Genomic DNA, 24,321 nt, shown 5'->3' with positions numbered 1-24,321 from the left:
AATTTCTTTCGATCTTCTCCAGGTGTCTTGAGGAGTTTTAAGAAATTTCCTCGTGAATTAAGCGCTGCAGCCAATTTGCTTACAAAAGGCCAATTTCAAGAGCATATTCATGAAAAGGGCATTTTTACCCCCTTGCCCCTCCTATCAAAATCAACGGGGGCTGTTGATCCTCTACACCTCCCTCTCTGGGGTTCTGCAAACAATAGCAAAGAATGACCTTTTTTGGAAGACAACAGGTGTTTCCTCCCGAAGAAAAAGTTTCAAACAGGGGAAAAAGGCGTGGTCCAAATGAGCGTGGTCCCTGACACACCTTTTGCCCCCCCCCCACTTATCCCAGGCTGGAGCCGCCACTGAAGGGGTGTGGTCTCCCTGGCTACGCCCATTACCCTCGCCGTCATTGGTTTGGGCTCTATGAAGCATTCTTTTTGTGTGTCATTTTTCAGGGCATTTTTTTTCAAGATGAAAATAAATTTTGGGGTATCGTTTTTTGTAAAATCAAACATTGTCATAAATTTTGGGGTTTGATTTTTTTCATGAGCTTATATTTTGGTGTATCATTTTGATAAGAAAGGTAACATGATTTCATTTACTCGAATGAGTTGTTGGATGTTTGAAAATTTGAATTAAATTTCAGAACATGCATTTCATTTTTTATCTAAATTGTTGGGTAGTGTATTTGGAAAATTGAAAGATTTTTGGGTATGTTTTCATATTTCAAAATGGCACACTTCCGTCCTCTGCCTATTGAAGTTACCCCCGAGATCAGTTATCATATTTACGTGAAAATACCCCCACTTGACCAGGCGAGTCTGCCGATATCGAAGCTTCCTTTCTCATCAGGTGAGATCTTGGCAAATTTAACTGAGACACCGACTATCCGGGCTAGCTCACCTCCGTAACACATCACTGGCCTCCTCGACTGGTTTCACAATACTTAGTGTCTTTAATAGACGCCCCCCGTGTATTAATTTGAAAAGAATTAGTCCTCCTCCCTTCGCTTATTAGCACCTTCCTTTTATTAAATTTTACAAATCTGTCATGACCAGAACACGCAATTTTCACTTGTCAATAATTCCCCTTGTTATGTTATGTAGTTATTTTTCAATTGTCATAATTCCCCTTGTTATGTCTATCTTAATCTCTAACCATCTATCCATTGTCATATAACCAGTGTCACCATCCTACTAATTCCATTGCATTTTAATTAAAAGATTTACCAACATCCACTTCTTCTATTAGCTACCCTTTGTCATTGAAATTTGCTGACATTTTATTGAAAATTGGCCAACCTGAACACCCCCTTCTATTAGCAACCCCTTTCTATTGAAAACTGGCCGACATGAACACCCCCTTTATTAGCACCCCCTTCTATTAAAAATTGCCCGGAATAAACACCCCCTTCCATTAAAGACACTAGAGTACAACCAAGAAAACGCAAGAGATAAAACTTTTCTATACTCATCTTTAGTAAAATGGACTTTTTTGTGAAAATATTGCAGTTAAATAACTGCATGACTTTTGTCTCTTGTGCAAACAGGATCTTTTTTGTAGAAGATTTGCCCTCTCCGTTGCTTGTTGTTTTAAGTCTTAATATCTTATCTTTGTTGTGGAAAAGATTAAGTGAAGAAAAGAGAGCTCGTTTTCATTTACAGAGCATTGAACTCTTTGTCTAGACTATCAGGAAGTTTTGTATGGAAATTATTGCTGGTGATGGGACTTGGGAGAAGTGCTGGCACAAACAAGTTTCTAGAAAGAGCCCCTGTTTGCTTCCAACATCTAAATTCAGGCCTGTCGGAACCTGGGGGGGGGGTTAGGGGGGCTGGAGCCCCCAAATAATTGTCAAACTACAGTATGTTTTCTTTATAACAGTGTAATGAATGAAAAAGAAAACAATGGGCAGCACCCTCCCCCCCCTCCCCAATATGAATTTCGTTCCGACGGTACTGAAATTGAAAACTAGCAAACGTCCTTTCCGATGCATGATTTTTTATAGCAAATTAAAGCAAAATACACCATATAAGAAATATATTTTTTAGCAGCAGTCTTTTCTTATAACACTATCTTTTAAATGAGAATTGACAGGTAAAAAAGGAGTGAAGACTTTGTTTGCTTTCTGGCTGGTTTTCTAAACTATTTGGATTTCTCAATTCAGCAGGTTCTATATAGTGTTTTTCTACTGCGTGCTTGAAATTTAGATATTCTTAGATATCAAGAAGGCGAATTTGCTTTAAAATGTCCATTTCTTTTGACATTTTCTTCATATATTTTCGTGTAATTATCGGTACCAGAAAATCAGTGGGGGCTTGGTCATACAAAGCCTTCCCAAGATGCAATGCTTCACAATGTTTTGAAAATTATACCTGACGGGCGCGTTCTTTCAAGAGGACAGGGCATGTCCATGTTATGACGCAAAGTGACAGGGATTTGTTAATAAAAGTGGAATATAATATGCTATTGGCATAGAAATATTGTTAAAATCAAAGGTTTTTTCTTCGAAGATATTGGGTAAGTTGAGATGTCTGTATTTTGTTATCATCATCACGCAAATTCCTTTTGTGACGATAGCCTTCCATGCTTACACTCTCATTCCGCCTGCCTACTTTTAATATGTCATAGTTCTCACGTACCTCGTGGTTACTATGGTTCTTGACAAGTGATTATTCTGTACGGTAAATTCGTTTTTACATATTTATTTATGCGTGCCATCATATTTGACTGACCAGTTAAGTTTAACGCTATGCGCGCTGAAAGATTTTTATTTTAACAGGTTTAAAGAGAAATGAAACAGACTCTTATTCACATTTAGGGGCATTCATTTAATTGTTTACAAGTACCTAAAGTTTCACCTGCCATAGTTAATGTATGTGACCTTAAGTTTTCGCACATTTTAATTTAAATTCCCTTTAAAATTAACTTAAGAACTATTTCATTATAGTGGTTCCGGTTGTAGTGTCCATTGTAATTTAAGATTGCTGTAGATCTCCTGCAGTTCGATGACTTAATAATCCCCAAAGTAGCTTTGTTCTTAGTTAACAGACCTTTCAGAATATTCTAAATACATCTTTGTCATTAACTCAGTCAACTGTTCGTGCTAAGATTGTGTTCAATTGAAGATCAAGCTACTGTTTTACTCGTATTAACATGTGCACTACCGGTCATTAATTGGGTCCTTCTGCCTCGTCGTAGACCGAAATCCGAAATCACAATGTCAATGGGCGAAGTTCTTCTTGGAAACTCTGGGTTTGACCCCAGAGGAAATGATATGTGGATGGATGCAAATCAGTCTTCGGCAAGATTGTTTGAGAAGTCTAAAATCAAAGTCCTTCAAGGTATGTTATCGTCCTTATGTTGTCATAGAACAACTGATATCATGATTTTCTTAAATGGAAACGCCCAGCGCCTTCGCGGACTTGGAGAAATCGCTTGTAATCAGAAATATGGAATTCTTGAAAGAGCAAGGTTCTTAGTTATCGCTGTGGTCTCTCGGAGACACTGTCTGGCGTGTTTCTCGGCGGAGATTTTTCTCGTTTGATAGTTGATCCTTGAGGTGATCCTGACCCGCCTTTCTGCATTTAACCTACAATGCTCACAATAAATAGGGTTTTCAATGAACTCAACAGTTTATAAGAGAATGTATTCTGATGTTTTTAATTTATTTTGCTTTGGAAAAACATCTAATGTATTCGGTGGTTTTCATTGAACACTTTTTACTGTGTTATCCCCTTCCAAAAAGGGAGAGAAGACTGTCAACTCGCTAACAATAAAACGTTTACTGTATATTGACATTGAGAAATTTGAGGCCATTCCTAAGTTTGCCAACTCAATTGCGTAGAAGGTATAATATCACACCCTAACCACAACATATGCAACAATTAATCGGATGAATTTCTGTGAGTTTTCGCACTTTTAGCAGATAATAGGTCATTATAGAGCTGATTGTAATGGTTAATTGGTCATGCTCAAATATACAAATAGATATTTCTCCAATGCTAATTGTCGTCACGGAAACAAACAGAATGATTGGAATTCGGTAACGAGGACTACAATCGATGGATACAGAAGTAAAACATGACCATATAACTCTTAACTCTGAGCTGTGCATAAATCATGGTTCAGAGCTTTAATCCCTGCTTTGAGATTCTTTGATCACCTCCTGCTGTTTATGGCATGAAGCAGGTGCTGTAAAAGCCCTCAGAAAGCCTAGGAATATTTTATTCTAAACACAAGTATGCTAATCTTTTTATTTAATACCTTGTATATAAAAAATTGAATGATAAATAATAACAGCATCTAAAACTGAAAAGCTTGCTTCCCATACTAATGCATAAAATTTTAAAAACCTAACTAATACAACATTTTCTGTAGGTAGAAATGCCCTTCGATTTCCAAAAGTGTAGTACACTCACTTTTTTATAAGAAACTGGCTATAAGAAACAAGTACTGGACAGTCGGAAAAAGTTAAGAAACTTCAATACTCGAAGCAAAAAGAAACTATTAAATCATGATAAAACTGAGAACAACAAAAATTTATAAAATCAAAGAACATGATTACCCTGTTGGCTTAGAACTTAAGACACAAGCGATAAAATATACTTCCCACATCTAAATACAGCATCAGAACAGATAAACAAATCTCTTGATGTGATAAAAAGGTTACAAACATTTCATAACATACAGTAGAATCCCGTTATAACGTTCTCAGTTATTACATACTTTTGGATATAACATACTGGTGTGCTTGGTCCCAGCAAAAGGTGTGCTTGGTTTTAGTCAACTTTTACTTACCCTCGTTACAACATACTTCGGATATAACATACTTAATACGCTGGTCCCTTAAAGTATGTGATAACCGGATTATACCGTAGCATAATTCATCTTGCAGAACATGACAAAACCAAATAAATCAACTTGCTAGAGTTCATACATTTTCATCTCATCTTCGTTTAAATTTCAAGTCAGTGGCATAAGTATTTTTAAGATCTCCGCGTAGTGGACTGGGATATACCACCAGTCCAGGTCGGATCTATTTCTATATATTTATATAATTTCATAACAGTAGAAACATCTTCTGTAATAGTTCCTTCCATTAACTAAAATTTCTTCCTAGCATGAAAAATCAAATATAAGGAACCCCAAATATAAAATTCATGACATCATAATTAAGAAACTCTTAATAAACAATGAGTATTGAAATTTCCAGAACATTAAGAAACTGGAGTACTGAATATCAACCTTTGTTTTTTATAAACAAATTAGTGTATTCTTGATTAAGATCCAAACATTTGTGCATCTTTTTCCATTTTGTAATTAATCAATTTTATCAAGGATTATTTATCATTATTGAATTTTCTGATTAGTGTTTTTTAGTTATATAATTTGAGTCTCTATTAAACATCTCCTTTTTGAATAAAAATTTTCCTGAAATCTGCAGCCGGTTTCATAAATTTAGCCACTTTTATGTTGATAAGTAATTCTTACAAACAATTCATATCATTTTTTTCTCTGAAGCTTTGAAAAAAATAAAAATAAGAATTTTAAGAGACAAATGTTTTAAATGTATTATACATATACTGTTTTGGGGAGTAGTTGTTTTTACAAAAACCAAGTCTCAATTGATTTACTTTTTACCTCTAGCAGAATTTTGTATCTCAGATAGCTGATATATTCTATGATAAGCAGTTTCCCATCAAAATTAACCCCTTTTTTCATCGGTTATGAAGTGGAAAGTTCCTCTTTTGCTATGGCAAGTTGAATTAATAAAATATACAACATTTTCCGTTTCAGCACTTTTGCTTTTGAAATGATTTATACATTTAACTCAATATTTGACCTTTCTACAGCAGAAAAGCCTGTTTATTGGTATTTAAAAGAATCTTAACTTCCTTTGAAACCTTTACCTATTGTGCTAACTGAGGTCATGGAAACCACTAATGCCTCACTCTTAATTCATGTGGTACCCACTTAAAATCACATGGAGGTTTGGGATTTTCTCCAGAATATACCATATAATTGTGGTGTTTTTGAGGTTGTCTGTACAGATTTTTCTTGGTTAGTCATACATTTGCTTTTCAAAGGTATCTTCCCTTTCTTGATTAGCCAGACTAAAAGCCTCCTGGAACAGTGCTGTGTACTGTATTGGTAGAATGACAGTTGAAAAAATAAGAATTAAAGATGTGTCAGGCTGCTATGTTTCATGCTGCTTATAAGTCTGCAATATTCCTTTATTTGACTACTAGTGACTACAATTCTAAATACAAGTTTAGTGAAATGCTAAATCCTGTTCAAGTTCATTTGTGTTTATCAGATAAAAGCAGACAAAATCATGCAAAAAGTAAAGCAATATCTTATTTTGAAAGTATCAAATGGAAATGTTCTCTTTCCTTAAAAAGCAAAGGCTTGTTTCTTTTACTTTGTAAACATGACTTTTTACTGTAAACATGAATGAGGTATTTACTGTGCAGACATGACAGACTTATCATTCCTCATCCCTTGTTCCTAAAACTTGTTTGTTCATAGATTACTGCTGTTTGCATACTTATTGTGATTTAAAATATTGTATGGCTTTTGGAATGCTTTGCTTAATGTACATTCAGATGGGCTTTTTTATAAACATTGTTTAGCATAGTGTATTTAACAGTGACCCTATTTTTGTTATCAGCATTCAAACGTTCACTGCCCTTTCCCCTCCCTCAACAAAAGTTTTTCTTGTTAATGCCAGATGATTTAAAACGATGGCCATGGGACTAGGTTCTTAAAAGAGTCTATGCTTGTTTGTTCTATGCTTTCCAAAAATAATATCTTGTTAGATTCAGAAACAGTCACTGAAGAATAGAGATAAAGATCAGGGCCTAAATGGTGCATTCAGATAAAAGTATCTAGCCATTCTACAATGCCTTGACCTGAGATTTTATCTGTCCTTACTGCTGGACCCATAGGGCTGAACTGTGGACCAGGTTTCACAAAATTATGTTAGAGATCGAACAGTGACAAAGAGAAGCTCATTAATAAGTCTGTGTAGTTGTAAGATACCTTTAAAGGTCCTGCAGCATTGAACTTTCATTTAGTAAAGTTATTATTCCCTTTGAACAATTAGTCACTTTTGACAAATGCTGTACCCTCTACCATAGCACAATGTCTGATGGAGGCAAACTTGCAATAATTGTGCATTGCAAATAGTGACTAAATTTGTCATAAATGATATTCTCAAAGTCGTATTTTCCGAAGGGAAGACAAGTATTTCATTAAGCAGTTCTGAAAAATCTACTGTGTGTACTAATGCTCCAGAAGGCATTGAAGTTTGACTGTTTAAAGACATTCAATACAGCTTTGTGAAAAATGATGGTTTTAATATAGCAAGGAAAGGGCTGTACCACACCAAAAGTTTCTAGAATGCAAGCAAGTAGATCTTCAAGTGCCTGACTAGAAACATGTTTCTGTTAATTGATTCTTGCTTATTTCTTACTGTGTTACTTGTCTCTTGACTTGGCTGTTGATCGTTGTACCATTAGCATTCTTTGTCCTAACCCGTTAGCATTCCTTGTCGTAACCACATTTTCACCACTATTTTAGCTGATGTTCTGGTATGCAAAGTCCTCGATATTTTTAGTTCAGGGTTTTTATATCCAGAAAATATGCAGAATAAAATCCTCAAATTATATTTCATAGAAGGGATCTTGAAAGTGGGAAATAGGGCTAGGACACTGGGGTAAATTTGAGTGCAACCCACAACAGGCGTCCAAGCAGGCACGTTGTATGCAGTTAATTTTCTCTGGTAGAGGGTCTGCTTCAACCGCCCTTTTGTTTCAACAATTAACAATGCTCTGTCTTAGAAGCAGAGTTACAGAACAGATTACACATAGTTCGAACTTGCCACTGAAAAAAATAAGCGTAGGAGGCAGGGGGCTGAGAGGGCTGCAGGAGGTTGAGAGGGCTGCAGCCCCCCCCCCTCCCAACCAATAATTTTATCGCCTATCATACTGCAGGCAGTCACATCTCAATGAAGCAATAATGTTCGGGAAAGATCCATACTAGGCCCCCATAGTCGTTTTGTATCCCTCACGCCCATTCTGAATGGTAACAGTTGTAGAAAAATGTATAGAGAGCATATTTGCTATGGATTGCTTTGACCGTTATGCTTTGACTAAAACCTTTTTCCAGAAATTAACCAATCTGTCACGTGTTTCCCGGAGGCAGCGGAAGATTTTAACTTCGTTATCAGTGTTTCTGATTTAAACAAAGCCCATTACCATACCACTGGTCGTAGGACTGTTTTCTGTAGGAAACTGGTATGAGCAAAATCATTTCACAGGCGATGATAGCTTGTTTTCTTTGAGCACGGCGCAGATAATTCTTAATTCACAGAGATGCAGGTGGGCATCGACGTTGCTTCAAAACCTGCTGAAAAAAGCTTTAAAAATATTCAAATATTCATGAATTCCTGCACCATCTGCTGCACTTTTGGATGCCTAGCTGGACGAAAGATGGATCTTCTTTGTTTTTGAAAACGCACTTCCTAAACACAATTCTTGTGATAAAATATTTATGAGAATTGTCTAGATTAAATGTTTTTTCCCAATGAATAACGGAGGGGCTTTTATGTAGGCTGAACGCAAATCTATTGTTATTAAGTTCTTAGTAGGTTTTCAGGTGAAATTATAGTTCTTCTGCTGAAAATTTGTTTTACAGCTGGTTTCAGTTCTATCTTCGTGATCTTAATTAGCAAAGCAGTAGCGATCTCGAGAACTCAGTTTATGCCAAACCATTTTGGGCATGCCTCACTCTATGTCTAAGTCTTTCGTTTCAATGTAATACTCATTCATTTAAAGTATTAGTAAATTTTCTTGGGTGCAAGTCAGATGATAGTATAACATCCAGTATTTTGTTTGCCTGGTACTAGATATTGCCATTATCTTTCAATAATTAAGAAGCTACAAATAACTTTGTCAACCTAGCACTCAGACACATTTTTTAGGTTTTGTAAACATGCTCTTTATCATGTTGGAAAACGTCCTCTGTTGACAACTATTTTGAATTATGCTATATTGTTGGATTTTCATTAAATTATTGCACTTTTCTGCTTCTTACAGACATCAGCTTTCTGATATTTTGGGGGCTGCCCTCTCACCCTCCTAGTGTTGATCATCGCTTGTCACAGTCGATATCCATCTTACGTAGGCTGAAAGGCATTTGTAAAACCAATTTTCAAGTCATCTTACGGATGAGCTACCTAAGCCGTTTTCCAGTCTCGTCGGGTCACCTAGACGATCAGAACTTCCAAGCATAACTAAGGCGTAAGGTTTTTTGTTGCAATTATGATTAAGCGATCAGTTGACGATCTCTGAACTAGGTAAAGGGTAAGCCGGTAAGCTAGGACAAGGTAAAGGGGCAAAGAACAGAGAAATTCGGTCTTGGATATAGACGTAGCCGCCAAACTACGAATGGTCCAAGTAACACACGCTGGCTGGTCTCAGCAACGTCGCAATTTATTGTTTGCTCATCGTGTTTAGGACAAAGACACCTTAACGAGGATGATTTTAAGCTAAACCAGTTCTTTCATTGCCAACCCACAAAAATTAGGCCTGAAAGAAAGTTTGTTGTGGACAGACAATCAAGAAATATTTTCATTTTTTTAATCTTCAGTTTGTGTTTTTCGTGCATCAGTTGTGAATACTCATTGACAAGTGGTCAGTTATTTTAATCTCTTTCCACCGTCAAGCCTAATTTGCGGATAAAGTGCTGGCAGAATTTATCGTGTAAACTCTTGGATTCATATCGCTCACCGCATTTCTAGGCCTTAGGCCCAGCCAAACATTTATTGTCCGCTACAAATTTTGTTAATATGAATTGTGCTCAATACCACATTGGTCCCAGTTAGGAATTCTCTTGAAATTTTTGCCGCCTTGTTTATTTTGCTACCTTTAAGGAAATGCCCGCGTATCTTAGGATAAAATGATTGCCAAAATTTACACTAGATACTTGATGTTTGTCTGATTTAAACTATGGCGACTTCTCTTCAAAATTGGTAGAAATATGATCCAAGTCGAGAAATTGTCCTTTCGATTCAAATTCAAACCGTGATATGACTTTGAAGCTTGACATTACCTGGCGTAATATAAAACCACCGCAAAACCTTTAGAGGCAGGACTTTTTGTAGAAGAAGTTATATTTCACAATACATTTAAAGGTCGTGATTTCAAAAGATATATGTGGCTGACCGTTATTGACCAAGAGACGACATTTCAATGATATGGATGGCTTTTTTCCTCATATTTTCAAGAAACTCCCATGTATTTTGCCCCAGGGGCTTTGTTTCAGACGGGCTATGCTCCCACAATGGTCAAAGTTCATAATCTCTCTGGCCTTAGCCTTGACAAACAACACTTTTGCGACAGTGTGGTTTTTTTGTATTTTTACCGTTGCTCTGATTTCAATGTGCGAATTTCACATGTTGTCATTAAGACTTTTCCGAAATTCTTTGACAAAAGGCTTTAAACATGAGAATATTTAACTGTTGGTGGTAGCTGAGATTTACTGTTCCATTCACAAAATTTCTAGGTCACACTTCAAATACGACACCATGACCCAAGTTTCTGTTATACTGTTATAACACGACTTTTGTTTACATGTGCACAGTTCACTTTTTGAGAAAAACATCGGTCCATTTTGGAAAAAACTGAAAACTTATTTTAATCCATATATAGTTGTTAGCTGATGAAGGCGATTCGATAATAGTCATAGATTATATTTTGTGAAATATTTTTGATTTTGTAAGTAATGTTATTGAATTGATCATATACACTCTATTCTGTGAATCATACCTTATTGTCATCATCATCACTTTCAAGTCATCAACATCAATCGTGATCGTGTTCATCTTAATCAACACTGCATCGCTTTCATCATTTAGTCAATAATACTTCACCAGGGAGGGACATTGATCAACATCAGGCTGTGGGCGAACAATGCATCAGCACTTAAACTGCCTGAACAATTATACCTTTTATGGGCGGTGATTGTAACAGGGGAAATATTCCCGGCTAATGCACCTATCCCACGGGGAGAGGACCGCGGGAAAAAGAAAAATTAGGAAAATATGTAAGAAAGAAAGAAATAGGGAAGAGGAGCAGGGTGGGAAATAAAAATCCAAGACCCAACGCTGGAGATTTAATCTTGACTTTCCAGAGGATGGATCACCATGTGACTGGAACGTAATGCAACTTAGGACGACATCTCAAGTGACCCAAAAAGCACATGCTCCTCCTTAGTGGCATTTACTGCTGTTAAAACGTCTAACAGATATTTTCTATAATCAATCACTAATCACTCAAAATCAATCAACCAATCAATCTTTGAAATTTTGTAAGTCTTTTATCTTTTACATTTTCTGTATGATCTATACACAGTTTCTAGATGCTGTCATTGATTTCACATAATTTTTAACGGCATTTACCTTTCTTCGACAGACGAAAGAGAAGCAGTACAGAAAAAGACGTTTACAAAGTGGGTCAATTCACACTTACAGAGACTGAGTACTCACGTCAATGACTTGTATCACGATTTGCAAGATGGTCGAAAACTGATCATGCTGCTGGAGATTCTCTCTGGAGAAAAGCTGGTAAGTAGAGCAGTTAAAATTCTTTTCACGGCTGGTGTAGCCCTTTCCAAAGTTGTGGTTTTGCATTCATATTTCTCAAAGAAACCGTCTATACAGTGACGGACACTTGAGGGGGCAAGGGGGGCGATCGCCCCCCCAATACTTTAGAGAACAATGGTCTTTTGTTCTAAAACAATGGGAAATGTGACGTCATCTTATTAAAACAATAGGCTTGCCCCCCCCCCCCCCAATATTTGACCAAGTGTCCGCCCCTGCGTCTATAACAAGCTAAGCTCTAAGATGGAAATTAATTAAAGATAGATAGCCCTCAACCTTAAGAAACTACTCAAAAATCCAGTAGAAAATACAGATCTTTGCGACTGATTATTTGCTCTATTTTATGCTTTGCTACGTTACGGTGTATTGTATCTCTCTGGTATTTGGCATTTAAAAAACATTTAAGATGCTTTAAGTACTAGAATTGGCAAAATAATTAAGAAACTGAGTATATACTAATCCCAGGCTATGTTTCTTATAAAAATACATTTCATACGTTTTAGAAACAACTGCTCATTATCCTTTTACAGACGATCTATAGGAGCCGTTTATATGTTTCTTTGAATTCTTTAAAAAACTTGTGCTCAGGAATTCGAGATGAGTGATATTTGATTAACCCATATTTGACTTGAAATGGACTTGTTTGTTTTTTGAAAGTGTCAAAAAGCTTTTAGCGTCATAACCAAACACATGTCATATTAATATTGTAGGTTACTATTTTTGTCACATAGTTTTGTACACAACTGTGTCAACTTTGGCCTAACACTTTTTCGTGAATGTTGTAAAAATTCACAGGGTCCTCGTAAGCGTGGGAGAAGGGGGTGCCAATCCTCTAATTGGTTGCCCAATACAAAACCTTTTTCTACTGAAAATCAGTTAAACACCAATGAAAAGAAGAGCTAGTTAATTGTTTATAGTTGTTTTATCTTTAGACTCATCTTTAGAACTGACTCAGTGACTCGGAAAGATAAGGCTTATTTTCAGACAAGAGATGTCGAATAGCAAAGCAGTTATGGCAAAAATGACATCAGAATTTTCAAATATGAATTCAATATTTTGTTAATAAAGGCAGTCACTTAAAGATACGGTATTTACGCTCTTTCTGTGCCAAATGATAAAGGGCGTTGTTATGGCTGGCCGTGGTTAGTTCACAAAAATGTTTTTAAGATCCCACACTATCTTGTATCAAAAATATCTTTGTTTTTGTTCTATTGATTTGAAAGCCTTTTATATTACTCACCGCCCATGCAGAGGTTTAATTGTTACGCGCTCACCACTTATCAACAGAAACAAAAGACGAATGGGTTTGCGCTTTTGAATAACCTGAGAAGCTGATTTTGTATTCTCACGTCCCTGTTTATTACATTATCCCTTTTGAGACCCCTTAACGCCCTCCTGTAGGGAATGCAAATCCTTCTCTGTTAACCTTTACTATAGTTACCCCTGTCTAATAGTTTCCAATTACCCCCTCTCTTTTCTAACTCTTTATGAAAAGCCTGTCCATCAACCAGAAGCCTGAAACATCATTTCTTATTCATCCTCATATTTTAAACACTTCTCGCCCGACCTTTATATATTCAGGATACGGTTGCCCAGGCTGGGATACAAATCATCAACCTAAAAAAATAATTTCTAACATAAAAATGGACCCCAAAAATAAATTTTTCTCGCCCTGCACAAAAGAGTTTGCATTTTTTCTCTATTTTTTAAATTTCTGATTTTCAAGACCTGAAAAAATTATTCAAAATTTGATGGACCCAAGAAAGTAGTTGTACAATTGATAGACTCATTTTTGCGCAAACTCTAGGCCCAAAAATCACTTATGCTTAAATTCTAGGCTCGAAAAAGTAACCTGAGCACCCCTATCCTAAAACTGTATAAGTATCCCCCTCCCTTGGGCTTCCGGCACTTATCGAAGACATGAAAATCCTTTCCAACACTTTTTCTTTAAAATACACTCACTGCTAACGAACAGTAAGTATTGTCACTGCATTCGTTGCCTCTAAACCAAACAATCGCCCCATTTTATTCTGGCAAGCAAGAGCTCGTTATACTTCTGATACCATAACTGTTAAATGAGAACGTTTTTCGCCCCCCCCCTCAAAGTATCCCCAGTGGCTAGTTTTTCATAGAACAACCCTACTGGATTATTATCTCCTTTTTGAGACCCCTTGAGTTATATGTCTTTTTTGTTTGTTTTGTAGCCAAAACCCAGCAGAGGCAGGATGAGGATTCATTTCTTGGAAAACTGCAATCATGCTTTGAAATTTCTTAAAAGTCAGAGAGTAAGCATTATATTTATATAATGAATAATTGTACAATATATGTATCGTATTGTACAAAGTCATATTTCTATCTTTATAATATCGTACTCTGGGAATTATCGAACTAAAAATTAAAGGATAAAGCCCTTCCCACCTTTCTCCAATATCTTCTAAACCCTCCATTGTCATTTCGAAACTCCAAAAATCTTTCCGCTTTTCATTAAGCAATTTTCAGTACTAAGTTCTAAGGTGAGTAGAAATTTCCAAACCATGTTGTCCTAATGCAAGTTATTTATCTACAATCATCTTTGAAGCTTTAGCAAATTGTTGATATCATTCGAAAGTTGCTTTTATTTCGCTGAGTTCTTTTTTTCAAATCATAGGTTCATTTAGAGAACATCGGAACACATGATATTGTTGATGGCAACCCGAAAATCACGCTTGGTCTCATCTGGACCATCATTCTGCGCTTCCAGGTAATTTACTGGGCCAGTTTTGAAGTGCTCAAGAGAAGTTCTTCTTTCAAATGGTTTGCAACTATACTTATAGGCCTACAGTGATTTTAAAGAATATATCCTCATTTTTCGGTTTTGTACCCCCCCCCCTTTCGGTTTTGCACCATTTCTCGAGATTTGTTTCTTTTTCTAATGTATATTGATGCATTGGCAGTATGGATTTTCGGATCTAGGATGTAAGATAATGGCATATAATATTGAAAACAATATAGCGTAGAACATCTTTGTGAAAATATTCAAGTATAGCCATTACCAACATGTAGCTATTACCATCCTAATTCTTAAGTTGGATCTTAAGTTGAAAGTAAACATGATTTGAACGAGTCGCAATTTGTTGTCAATTTATTTTTTATGTACATTTTGTCTTTGAGTTTAAATTTTAATAATTTTCAATTTAATTGGCTCAACACGAAGACATTTGGCTTTTGTATTGTTAACGGACCTTTGTTCTTGAAACTCCTAATCTAACGAAGGATTCCTACGATTCAGTCAAATTTTAATTAATCGTGATTCAGATTCAAGACATCATGATCGAGACTGAGACATCAGAGAAAAAGTCGGCCAAAGAAGCGCTGTTGTTGTGGTGTCAATCCAAAACCGTTGGCTACAAAAATGTTCACATCACTAACTTCTCAAAAAGTTGGAGCGACGGTCTCGCATTCGCAGCTCTCCTTCACAAACACAAGTAAGCGATTGCAACACTAATTATAACAACAGTTTAGATATCAGTTTAAAGACATTCGAATACAAAGGCTCAAAGTATTTTCACCAATGATTTCAAAAAGCGATTTTCTATTAACGGTCAAAGAGAGTAATTCCGTTAAGCATGTAGCATGCAGTTACGATTTGCACACAAACACACAGAATAGCTTTTTTTGAATTAGGAAAAAGGGTAATATGATTTTCATCTATATCCATATTTTTGTTAGTTGAAAGGATTTCCGTATTGTTGAAAGTTTTGTAAAGCTTCTTGTCGCTGAAATAAACTAACCGTTAAAATATCTAATTCCATCATTTCTCTGTTGTTTCTTCACAGGCCAGACAAGATTGACTTCAATAGCCTTAAGAAAGAGGAACCTATAAAGAATCTTAACATCGCCTTCGAATGTGCTGAACAAGAGTTCAACATAGCACCACTTCTTGATGCTCCAGGTACAAATGTTTTCACTATTTTTCATTAGTTTTCGAAAATCGTTTGTTTTGGCTAGTAAACAATCTTCCAGGTTAAGGTTGCTGGCAAAATAAATGCTAAGCGAATTTTCTATCATTTGAGTTATCAGAAATTTTTGAAGATAGAAAAGTGTTTGAAGAATTTTTTTCTAGTTATACGATAGATAATCGAGTGTAAATACTCACGGATATTGATCGTTTGAAATCTGTGAAGGTTATAGAGCCTGCTGTTGTAATGAAGAATTAGGGATATTAAGGATAAAGAAACTTTAGCATATTTCAGAGATTGGGGTGGTTTAAAATGTGACCTTTAGCTAAAAGCTAAAAGGCAGAAATCCGTCAAGACACCTTTGCCATTTTCATGGCATGCACTAAATTCAGGCCTTTCGCAATATTTTTTTCATCTTTTCATAAACCATTTGCAGACATGCTTTATCACCCCTAACTGCATTTTAAATGCCCTTTCAAAAGGTTTTCTGTTCCCTGATTGCACATGTTTTCAATTCCCATTATTATTATGTTGTATTTCCCCTCATTTTAGACGTGAACGTTCAGTATCCTGATGAAAAGTCAATTATGACGTACGTTGCGTCTTTCTACCATTGTTTCGCCAAGCTGAAGAAAGTCGAAGTAAGCGGCACAAGGATCCAAAAGGTATTTAAATGGTTTTGGTTTTATCATAGTGAAAGTATATACGGTAGTCGGACGTGAGGTTGAATATCAATTTGCTGCTATGAGGAAATGTACAAAAAAAATGCCGTATAGGCACAGCTGTACACGCTAATTGGTGTATAGATCAGAAGGGTTCTAAGTTGTTATTTCGAGTTTCACCCTTAATGTGATAATGATCGCATTAAGCGTCCTGTTCTATACACCAAAAGCAAATGTGTATACATTCACTTTGAGCAGTTGCTTGATGATCGCATAAGTGTGAAACACATCGTTGAATCTTAATACAGTTTTGCCCATACAGCATCGCTCACTATGAAAAGAACCAGTAAAGTTTTCATTGTATATATATACGCTCACATAATTTTTAGCATTCGTTTTTCTAAGTAGAATGCTAGAATGCATATACCATATTTCACGTTATGTTTTTCATGAACAATCTTAGTCATATTCTTTTTAAGTACTTTTTTAGTACTTTTTTAATATCTGCAATGTCTACTAATGCTAGGTTTCATAAGATTGTTCATAGAAAGTTTTTTATATTCAAAGTTTTCCTATTACTCGACTCAAATTTGAAAGTTTATGAATGCTTATTCCATATCTTATGATTTTAAAATGCCTTCTTTTTTAAGTCATGGTTATTTACGTTTAATACATACAGGTTATCAAGCAATCAGTTGAGAATGAGAAACTGATTCAAGAATACGAGTTACTGAGCTCCACACTTTTGGTTTGGATCAAAGAAACAATTACATGCCTGTCAAGTAGAGACTTTGGCAACACATTTAGTGCCTTGCAACAACAAATGGCCGATTTTAATGTTTACAGAACCAAGGAGAAGCCTCCAAAGTAAGGAAGGGTTGACTTCCCTCCTGTTTTGTTTGAGTATTTTGTCCATTAGCAGTATTTTTATTTCCGTTTTGCAGAGAGTCGAAGTAGATTATTAAAGAATTGATCACTGTGTTGCATTTCGCAGGTTTATCGAAAAAGGCAACCTAGAAGTGAAGATGTTTGAACTTACAAGTGCACTAAGAACCAATCGCCAGAAGATGTATTCTGCACCAGAGGGCCACTCAGTCAGTGATGTAAATGAAGTGGGTAGCAGTTTACTTGCTAATATAAGTTTTAGGCTTGGGAGAGGCGAAAATCGGGAGGAGAAGACGTAAAAGTCTTCCATCAAATGGGTCCTTGACACCAAAGTACATAGGCGTTGCACTGAATCATTATTACGACTTTCCCTGTGACAATTTAGGATTCTTTCACCCTTTAGAAGGCTTCAGTTTCTTTCCAGTCTTTCTCCGGAATTTAATGTTGAATTTTTGGCTGTGTGTTAATCATTTTAACTCCTGGAATAAACAGAACAATATAAGTAGTTTTCATATTGCACGATATTTTTTCCTGCAGTAGAATCTTAAAAACATATTTTATTCAAAAAATTGCATTTTATCTTTGTTTTACACAAGTGGAGTTTTCCTAACTTAGATACTTGTTAGAGAAAAGAAACCGCCGGCATACAGTCTCGTTCTTGGTTTTTATATATACGATTCAATTGTAATCATATTTTTCTGTCTCTAGGCCTGGGCAGAGCTTGAAAAAGCTGAACATGAGCGAGAGGTTGCTCTTAGAGATGAGTTGATCAGGTAACTTCGGCTGCTTTGGATTTTAAGTTGTTAGGAATGGGTTACAATTTGATCCTTTTTGATGATTTGAACACTTTGTACCAGCAATCAATGTTATACTGTTATTATGTGGTCTTGCAAAGCGTTTCACCATTAAACATTTGCATTAACGGGACACATAAGCCAAGAAGGTTCTCTCGATGAACCTTGAATTTCTTGCTGTAATTAAATTTTAACGGTAGAAGCGTTTTCGGAGTAAAACAGAGTTTGTATACGAAGACGTCTTTTTCAAAGCATTTGTCAAATTTTCAGTTTATATTGAAAAACTTGTTGCTTGATTCTTGAGTACTTTAGGTTTTTATTCGCCTTTCTATCATTTAACAGGCAGGAAAGACTGGAACAAAAAGTAGACAGATTTTACAGAAAGGTTTGTTTATTTTTTGAGCTCTTGTGTAGGCTTCTGCATCTTGCAATGCCAGTTTCAGGTACGTTTAAAGTTTACAGTAATGCCCCAAAGGAAGGAAAACAAAATCTTGATACAAAAACAGAAGTTGGATCCAGTTTGTATATCTTCATGATATATGAAGTATCATCTCATGATTTCAGTCGACAGATAAATACAACTTTATCATTGTCAGCTATTATAAAGATTTCTCTATTGACGAACAGTTTCCCGATTTTGTTTTTCAAAAGACATGTGCCGAGTTTATAGTTTCCAAAGTCTTGAAACTTTATGTTTGCAGCTATAAGAAGTTAAAGCTTGTATTTTTATCACACCACTCTCAACTTGCTACCTCTTTGCAGGCAAGCTTAAGGGAATCATGGCTGAGCGGTTGTATGGAGCTGCTTGAGCAAGCAATGTTTGGCAATGATTTACCAGCCGTCAAGGCATCCGTAAAGAAGCACGAGGCTATCGAGTCAGAGATCAATGCATACAAGGAGAGGGTGTTGGCCGTCTTGGGTCTCGCAGAGGAAATAGAAAGAGAAAAGTTTCACGAATATGAGAAAGTAGAAGAGAAAAAAGTTCTGGTTATGACTTTGTGGGAACGACTTCTTGTATTACTCGGGGCACGTAGCAGTAAATTGCAGAAGCATCAGCAACTGCATAAGATATTCCAAGAGATGAAGAATATTATCGACTGGATGGAAGATGTCAAGGTATGTTAAGTTTTAGGATTCAAGGTATTTTTGCTGTAATCGATGCAGTATTGGGAAGTTGCCATTTTAGCTTGCTTTAGCAAGCAAGTGACCGTCGTAGCTTTAAAAAGAATCGCATGGTCCATATGTGCGAAGTTGTGGTCGTTCTGATGTAAATGCTTATATCTTGTTTATAACATTAAACGCACAACCTCACATGAACGTACGGTATTTCATGGTCATAGCTCATAATATGCAGAAAGTCTTTTGACATGAACTGGGAATATAATTACATTAGAAATTTGATTCTCCCCTGTTCTAAGCCTTTTTTAAAAGAAAGATTTGGAATTTTTTCTCCAACATGCCTGTAAATGTTTTAATTAAATATTGAATGGCAACGTCTTTCTTTAAGTTGCTGTGATAATATAAAATCAAAATAAATTATGTATTTTAGCAAAGCTGGTTGTCAGTGTGACCTATTGAGTGTGCTGAAGAGATATTCTCCTTTTTAGGTTGGCCTATTGTCAGAAGACTACGGAAAGCATTTCACTGGCGTTGAAGACCTCATCCAAAAGCACATGCTCGTAGAAGCAGACATCCAGGCGCAATCTGAGCGTGTGAAACAGGCCATAGCAGCTGGTGACGACTTCCTGAACATGCCTCCTGGAGATGATGGTATATGTTGTTTATCTTATTCTCCTCTTCCTAAGTTTCACTGTTTCTCTTCCCCATCACTTATACCTTTTAAGGCGGAAAAAGGATTTTTGGTTGGAAATCGCCAACAGTATTTTGAGGGGTAATGGGTTGTAGGCTTTATGTGACTGAAAGCAACGGGGGGGGGGAGGGGGAGGATGGTGTTTGTAAAGAAAATTCAAAATAGTAGCAAGATGTAGGAAATTACTTCTATCCGGCATAAACAAGGAAGGTCTAACCTCTTTAGTTTCACTTCCCTAACGTTAAGGTCTAAAAACAAAAAAAATTTAGGCCATCCATCTCTTAACATCGCGTTGATTTACATTTCGTTCTTTCTCTTCCTGGTATTAAGTTGTTTTAAAGCGATATTTTTCTCCAATAGGCTATGAGCCAGATGTCCAAGAAGTGAAGAATCATCAGAACGAACTACAAAGTTCCTATGATAATTTATGCAAGCTAGCAGATGAAAGAAAGCAGCGCCTCGAGGAGTCTTTGCAGCTGCATTCGTTCTACAGAGACACTGAGGAGGAGGATATGTGGCTCAGTGAAAGAGAGTACTTTGTATCGTCCACTGAATATGGAAAAGACGTGCACACGACAATGTTGCTGTTGAAAAAGCACGAGGTACAGTTTATGCCCGTTTGGTTTATTGCTTTATGACCATTTATAGCTTGAAGCTTGAATCTTCTTTTGAATTGCGAGAAAGCCAACAACGTTAAAATGGCTTTTTTGAATTATGAATTTGTCAAGACTCTACATTTGTATTTTGGTATATGTAATGATGTTCTAAAAATTAAATTGTTATTGCAGATGCTCTTATTATATTGAATATAAGATTTTATACATGATTGCTGAATTTTTAAAAACCGTTGTAAATGATGATTTTAATATTTCCTTGGCGTGAATTTTTACTTGCCTTCTCTATGATAGTGTATATATTGTTTCAGGCTTTGGAAGCTGAGTTAGCTGCCCGGAAACCTCGAACTGGTGTCCTTCTGAAACGAGGTGAAGAACTTCAGCAACAAATGCCTTATGCGTCAATGAAGATCGAAGAATGTACTGAAACATTGACATCGCGCTGGGATTCTGTCGAAGAACGGGCTAAGCAAAGGAAAAAGAGGCTGCAAGAACTATTGAATTTACATCAGGTTGGTGTAGTCATATACTCAGTGCCTGAGTTGATTTTTAATTTTCAAGTTTTTGAAGTTTCTTAAATTTTGGTATATCGAAAAGTGTTAAGGGAGGAAAAATATATATGTCTTTCGAAATAAATGACCCAGAATTTGATGACTTGAAATTCATACATTTGTTGGTAGACGTATAATTTTCCAATATTTACCATGCCCTGTGTGTGCTAAAAGTATCTACTTTTGTGTTCTCTAGGCAATTTTTGTATCCCAATGTAGACATTACCTTTAATTTTTGTATGATTTCCCAGTACTTTGCTGATTGCAATGAAGTCTGCGCGACTATGGATGAATTCGATGTGGCTGCATCAAATGATGACTTAGGCCAAGACGAAGACTCTGTCGAGGAGCTTATTAAGAAGCACAAGGCATGTATCTTAGACTTTTTGGTCGTCTGATTGTGAACCCTGATTGATTTCTTGTTCTTCGACTTTTTATTTAGCGTCGGTTATAAGAGGAAATTTTATAAAAGCCCAATTGGAATGAATATCAAGGCGACATTATGAGAGGGAACCTTACCGTTAACCACCTGCTGGTGTGCAAAGAATATTTGACACTTTGACGAAAAGCCATTGCTACTTCCCAGTTTTTCACGTAATCCCGATTTATATATTTTCATCACACCATTATTTCCTAACAGCCTCGACCATTTTTTTGCAGGCTCTTGTAGACGAGGTTGAAAACTTTGAGAAAGTTGTTGATGGCCTTGAAGAACAGAGAATGAACACGCTTGCTGATGAGGTAAGGTATACGGGTTTTTAAGTCTTCACTTCTCTTTATTTCCTCAATTTAGTCTTTTTGAAGGGAGTTATTGTAAATTTAACTAAGGTTATGACAACGCATTACGTCTGTGGAGTTCTCTTCATTACATGATTCAATAAACTCTACCTTTTTAAAGCATTTCTAGTTTAGAAATATCTCGCTTTTCTTCAGTCTTAAATCTACAATCTTTGACTTGCCATGCATCAACAGCTCGCATTTAGTGATTCTCAAGGAACAAATAACCGTTTGACTAAACGGGAGTTGACTTTGCCTGTGTTTTCCTGTCTTTGATTTTAAAAACCTCCAATCTCACATGGGATATATGTTTCTTTGTCACAAGTGGTCTTCCCTTGTAAGTCGTGAAAGGCTTCGAATGGTCCCTGTTAGTTGTATTTATAATATGTTTTTCAAAGTCTCTCCAGTTTTTTGTCTTCCTTCCCTGGCATACGTGAGTTTTATGTCCTAGGTTTTGTTCATTGAGTTTATTTTTATGTGCTTCCTAGGACAAAAACACACCCGAGGCTTTTGCAGAAAAAGAAAAGTATGTATACGCCTTTTTATATTTAAAATTTTGACAATCATGTTTTTTTCTCGTTCTATTTTTGCGAATTTTTCTAGCAGACGCAATACCTATCTTATCTGATACTATGAATTCGGTATTCAAAGACCGTTTGTTATTTGATAAAATAATGAATTTTTGAAAATTCAGAATATGGAGAGAAAGAAAGCCCCGTGGACGTTACCCTTCTCCCCCTTTTCTTTTGACATGAGTGAATACGCTGAGATATAAGCTAATGCTATGAAAAATAGAATTTTTGAAGCATGATATTGTCATGTTTCGGGTTTTTCAAATACTGTGGTCTCAACCTGCTTTGTAGATGGGCGGCATATGAACCAAGTGCAGGTTTTTACCCAGGCTTTTTATAGAGACACTGTAGTGCTGGTCACAATGGAAGTGTACCTACCTATAATCACATTTCCATTTCCTAGGATTGACGACCAGTATGCTGCTTTGAAGCAGAAGGTTCAGGAAAGAAACATCAAGCTGGCTGACACACTCGCTTTATACAATCTACATAACCAGGCCGATATGGTCAGCACTTGGGTGCAACAGCATGTGAGTGAACTGGGATTCTTCCCAATTTCGTCCAGCTATAAACAATGGCAGTCTTTTAACTACAGCCGTGATTTATTGTTAACTACGGAAGATTTCACAACAAGTTTCGAATGAATTGCAGTTCTAGTATTATTAAATACTGTTTGGGTACAAAAAATGCATGAGAATGCTAGGCTGATTTGTAGCCATATTACATTTTAAAGGCTTGCGTTTGATAAATACTACATTTCTACAGGTATTGGCTTACTAGTATGACATTCCATATGCTTTGCAAACCACGAGTCTTATTTCAACTAAAAGTTCCTTCGTATTATTTTGGCTAATAAAGCCCGCACTGGGAGGGGTTAGCAGATGGGCAGTGGCCTCGGTTCTCCTCTCGAAATCTAGAAATTCAACTAATGCCCCCTTGCCTTCCTTGTAGTGCAGGGCTCCCTATTCCAATTTGGCTGAATTTCAATTTTCTTCAACAAGTCAACTCAAGCGCTTTGATATACAGTTCCATTTTTGGCTGTCATAATTAAAATCCAATTAATTGAAACATTGCAGTAATACTCTTATTGTATTGCAAAAGTATAATTTTATTTATTACTTTGTTGTAGCAAGTACAGCTTGAAACATACCTGAAAGTAGAGAAAACATATGATTTGGAACAGTGTCAAACAGTTGAGCAGCGTTTTGAAGGCTTTGAACAGGTAAGCAAATTTCTTTGAGGCTGGTGATATTTCAAAGCTGATTCTAGAGATGAGGTAGGTTTCTGCATCTCCAATCAGGTCTCCGGAGAGCTACGACATCGTTTAGACAGCTCAGGCTCAACTGGCTTGATTAAATGAGTTGTTGTCAAGTATCCAAAGGACCCTCAATTTGGGCTGGTCAATGAGTTGAAAATATTCATTTGTAAGACTGAAAGCCGAGTAAACCCAGACTACTAAATGAACGTTTTAACAATAGGCCCAATCTGTTTCTATACGTAACTTCGAGGTATTTGATTTCTGTGTAAATCAGGTTGAAGACATGCCGGTGCCGACCGATTCGACTTTTGCAATTTTTTATGTCAGCACAAATGTTTTTACTGACTCTGATATGAATTCCAAACCCTTCTTTTAGTCAGTCGAGTTCTATGACATGTTGAAAGGAAAAGTTCTATTGGTATCCTTAACAGAAATTCTGTTTTTTAAAAAACATGTTTTAATTTTTAATCTACTGTTTAGGAACTTCGAGCAAACCAAGAAAGGCTACAAACAGTTAATCGTCTTGCTCTGGAATTGTCAAAAAAGTCGATCGTAAGCTCCGACGATGTTGCAAAAAGAGTGCAGAGTTTGAATGGCAGGTTTGTGTTAATCATTAAAATTTATCTCGCGAAATCTATCTTGGCTCGCGTCCAACCTCTCCTGAATACTCTTTAAAGGGACTGAATGTATAATATCCACAAGCATACTCATCTTTTATACAACGTCCCCTTTTTACATTTGCGAGATTCTGCAGTTCACTTGAAATTTTCGAAGCTGTTATTAAATTTCTGTTGCTGACATTAACATTTT

At 36.3% G+C, this 24,321-nt stretch overlaps 1 protein-coding gene across 1 annotated transcript in view; it reads left to right on the top strand.

Annotated features, from left to right (window-relative positions):
- The first annotated feature begins 2,342 nt into the window (after positions 1-2,342).
- The window catches only part of LOC135681648 (spectrin beta chain, non-erythrocytic 1-like), a 48,406-nt gene continuing 26,427 nt past the window's right edge, over positions 2,343-24,321 (top strand). Inside the window, exons 1-22 of the mRNA XM_089111936.1 lie at positions 2,343-2,505; positions 3,187-3,329; positions 11,463-11,614; positions 13,855-13,935; positions 14,298-14,390; positions 14,945-15,114; positions 15,466-15,581; positions 16,141-16,253; positions 16,930-17,117; positions 17,245-17,362; positions 17,844-17,908; positions 18,272-18,314; positions 18,692-19,045; positions 19,537-19,699; positions 20,100-20,341; positions 20,665-20,865; positions 21,156-21,272; positions 21,565-21,645; positions 22,170-22,207; positions 22,657-22,783; positions 23,383-23,475; positions 23,992-24,110. Coding sequence (XP_088968062.1) covers positions 3,206-3,329; positions 11,463-11,614; positions 13,855-13,935; positions 14,298-14,390; positions 14,945-15,114; positions 15,466-15,581; positions 16,141-16,253; positions 16,930-17,117; positions 17,245-17,362; positions 17,844-17,908; positions 18,272-18,314; positions 18,692-19,045; positions 19,537-19,699; positions 20,100-20,341; positions 20,665-20,865; positions 21,156-21,272; positions 21,565-21,645; positions 22,170-22,207; positions 22,657-22,783; positions 23,383-23,475; positions 23,992-24,110 — 2,798 coding nt within the window. The 5' untranslated portion in view covers positions 2,343-2,505; positions 3,187-3,205. The remainder of the gene's footprint in view (positions 2,506-3,186; positions 3,330-11,462; positions 11,615-13,854; positions 13,936-14,297; positions 14,391-14,944; positions 15,115-15,465; positions 15,582-16,140; positions 16,254-16,929; positions 17,118-17,244; positions 17,363-17,843; positions 17,909-18,271; positions 18,315-18,691; positions 19,046-19,536; positions 19,700-20,099; positions 20,342-20,664; positions 20,866-21,155; positions 21,273-21,564; positions 21,646-22,169; positions 22,208-22,656; positions 22,784-23,382; positions 23,476-23,991; positions 24,111-24,321) is intronic.

Source organism: Rhopilema esculentum, chromosome 12, assembly GCF_057945365.1.
Source record: "Rhopilema esculentum isolate cy_ngs chromosome 12, ASM5794536v1, whole genome shotgun sequence".
NCBI classification, from domain to species: domain Eukaryota; kingdom Metazoa; phylum Cnidaria; class Scyphozoa; order Rhizostomeae; family Rhizostomatidae; genus Rhopilema; species Rhopilema esculentum.
This window is presented reverse-complemented; position numbering and strand designations above follow the sequence as displayed.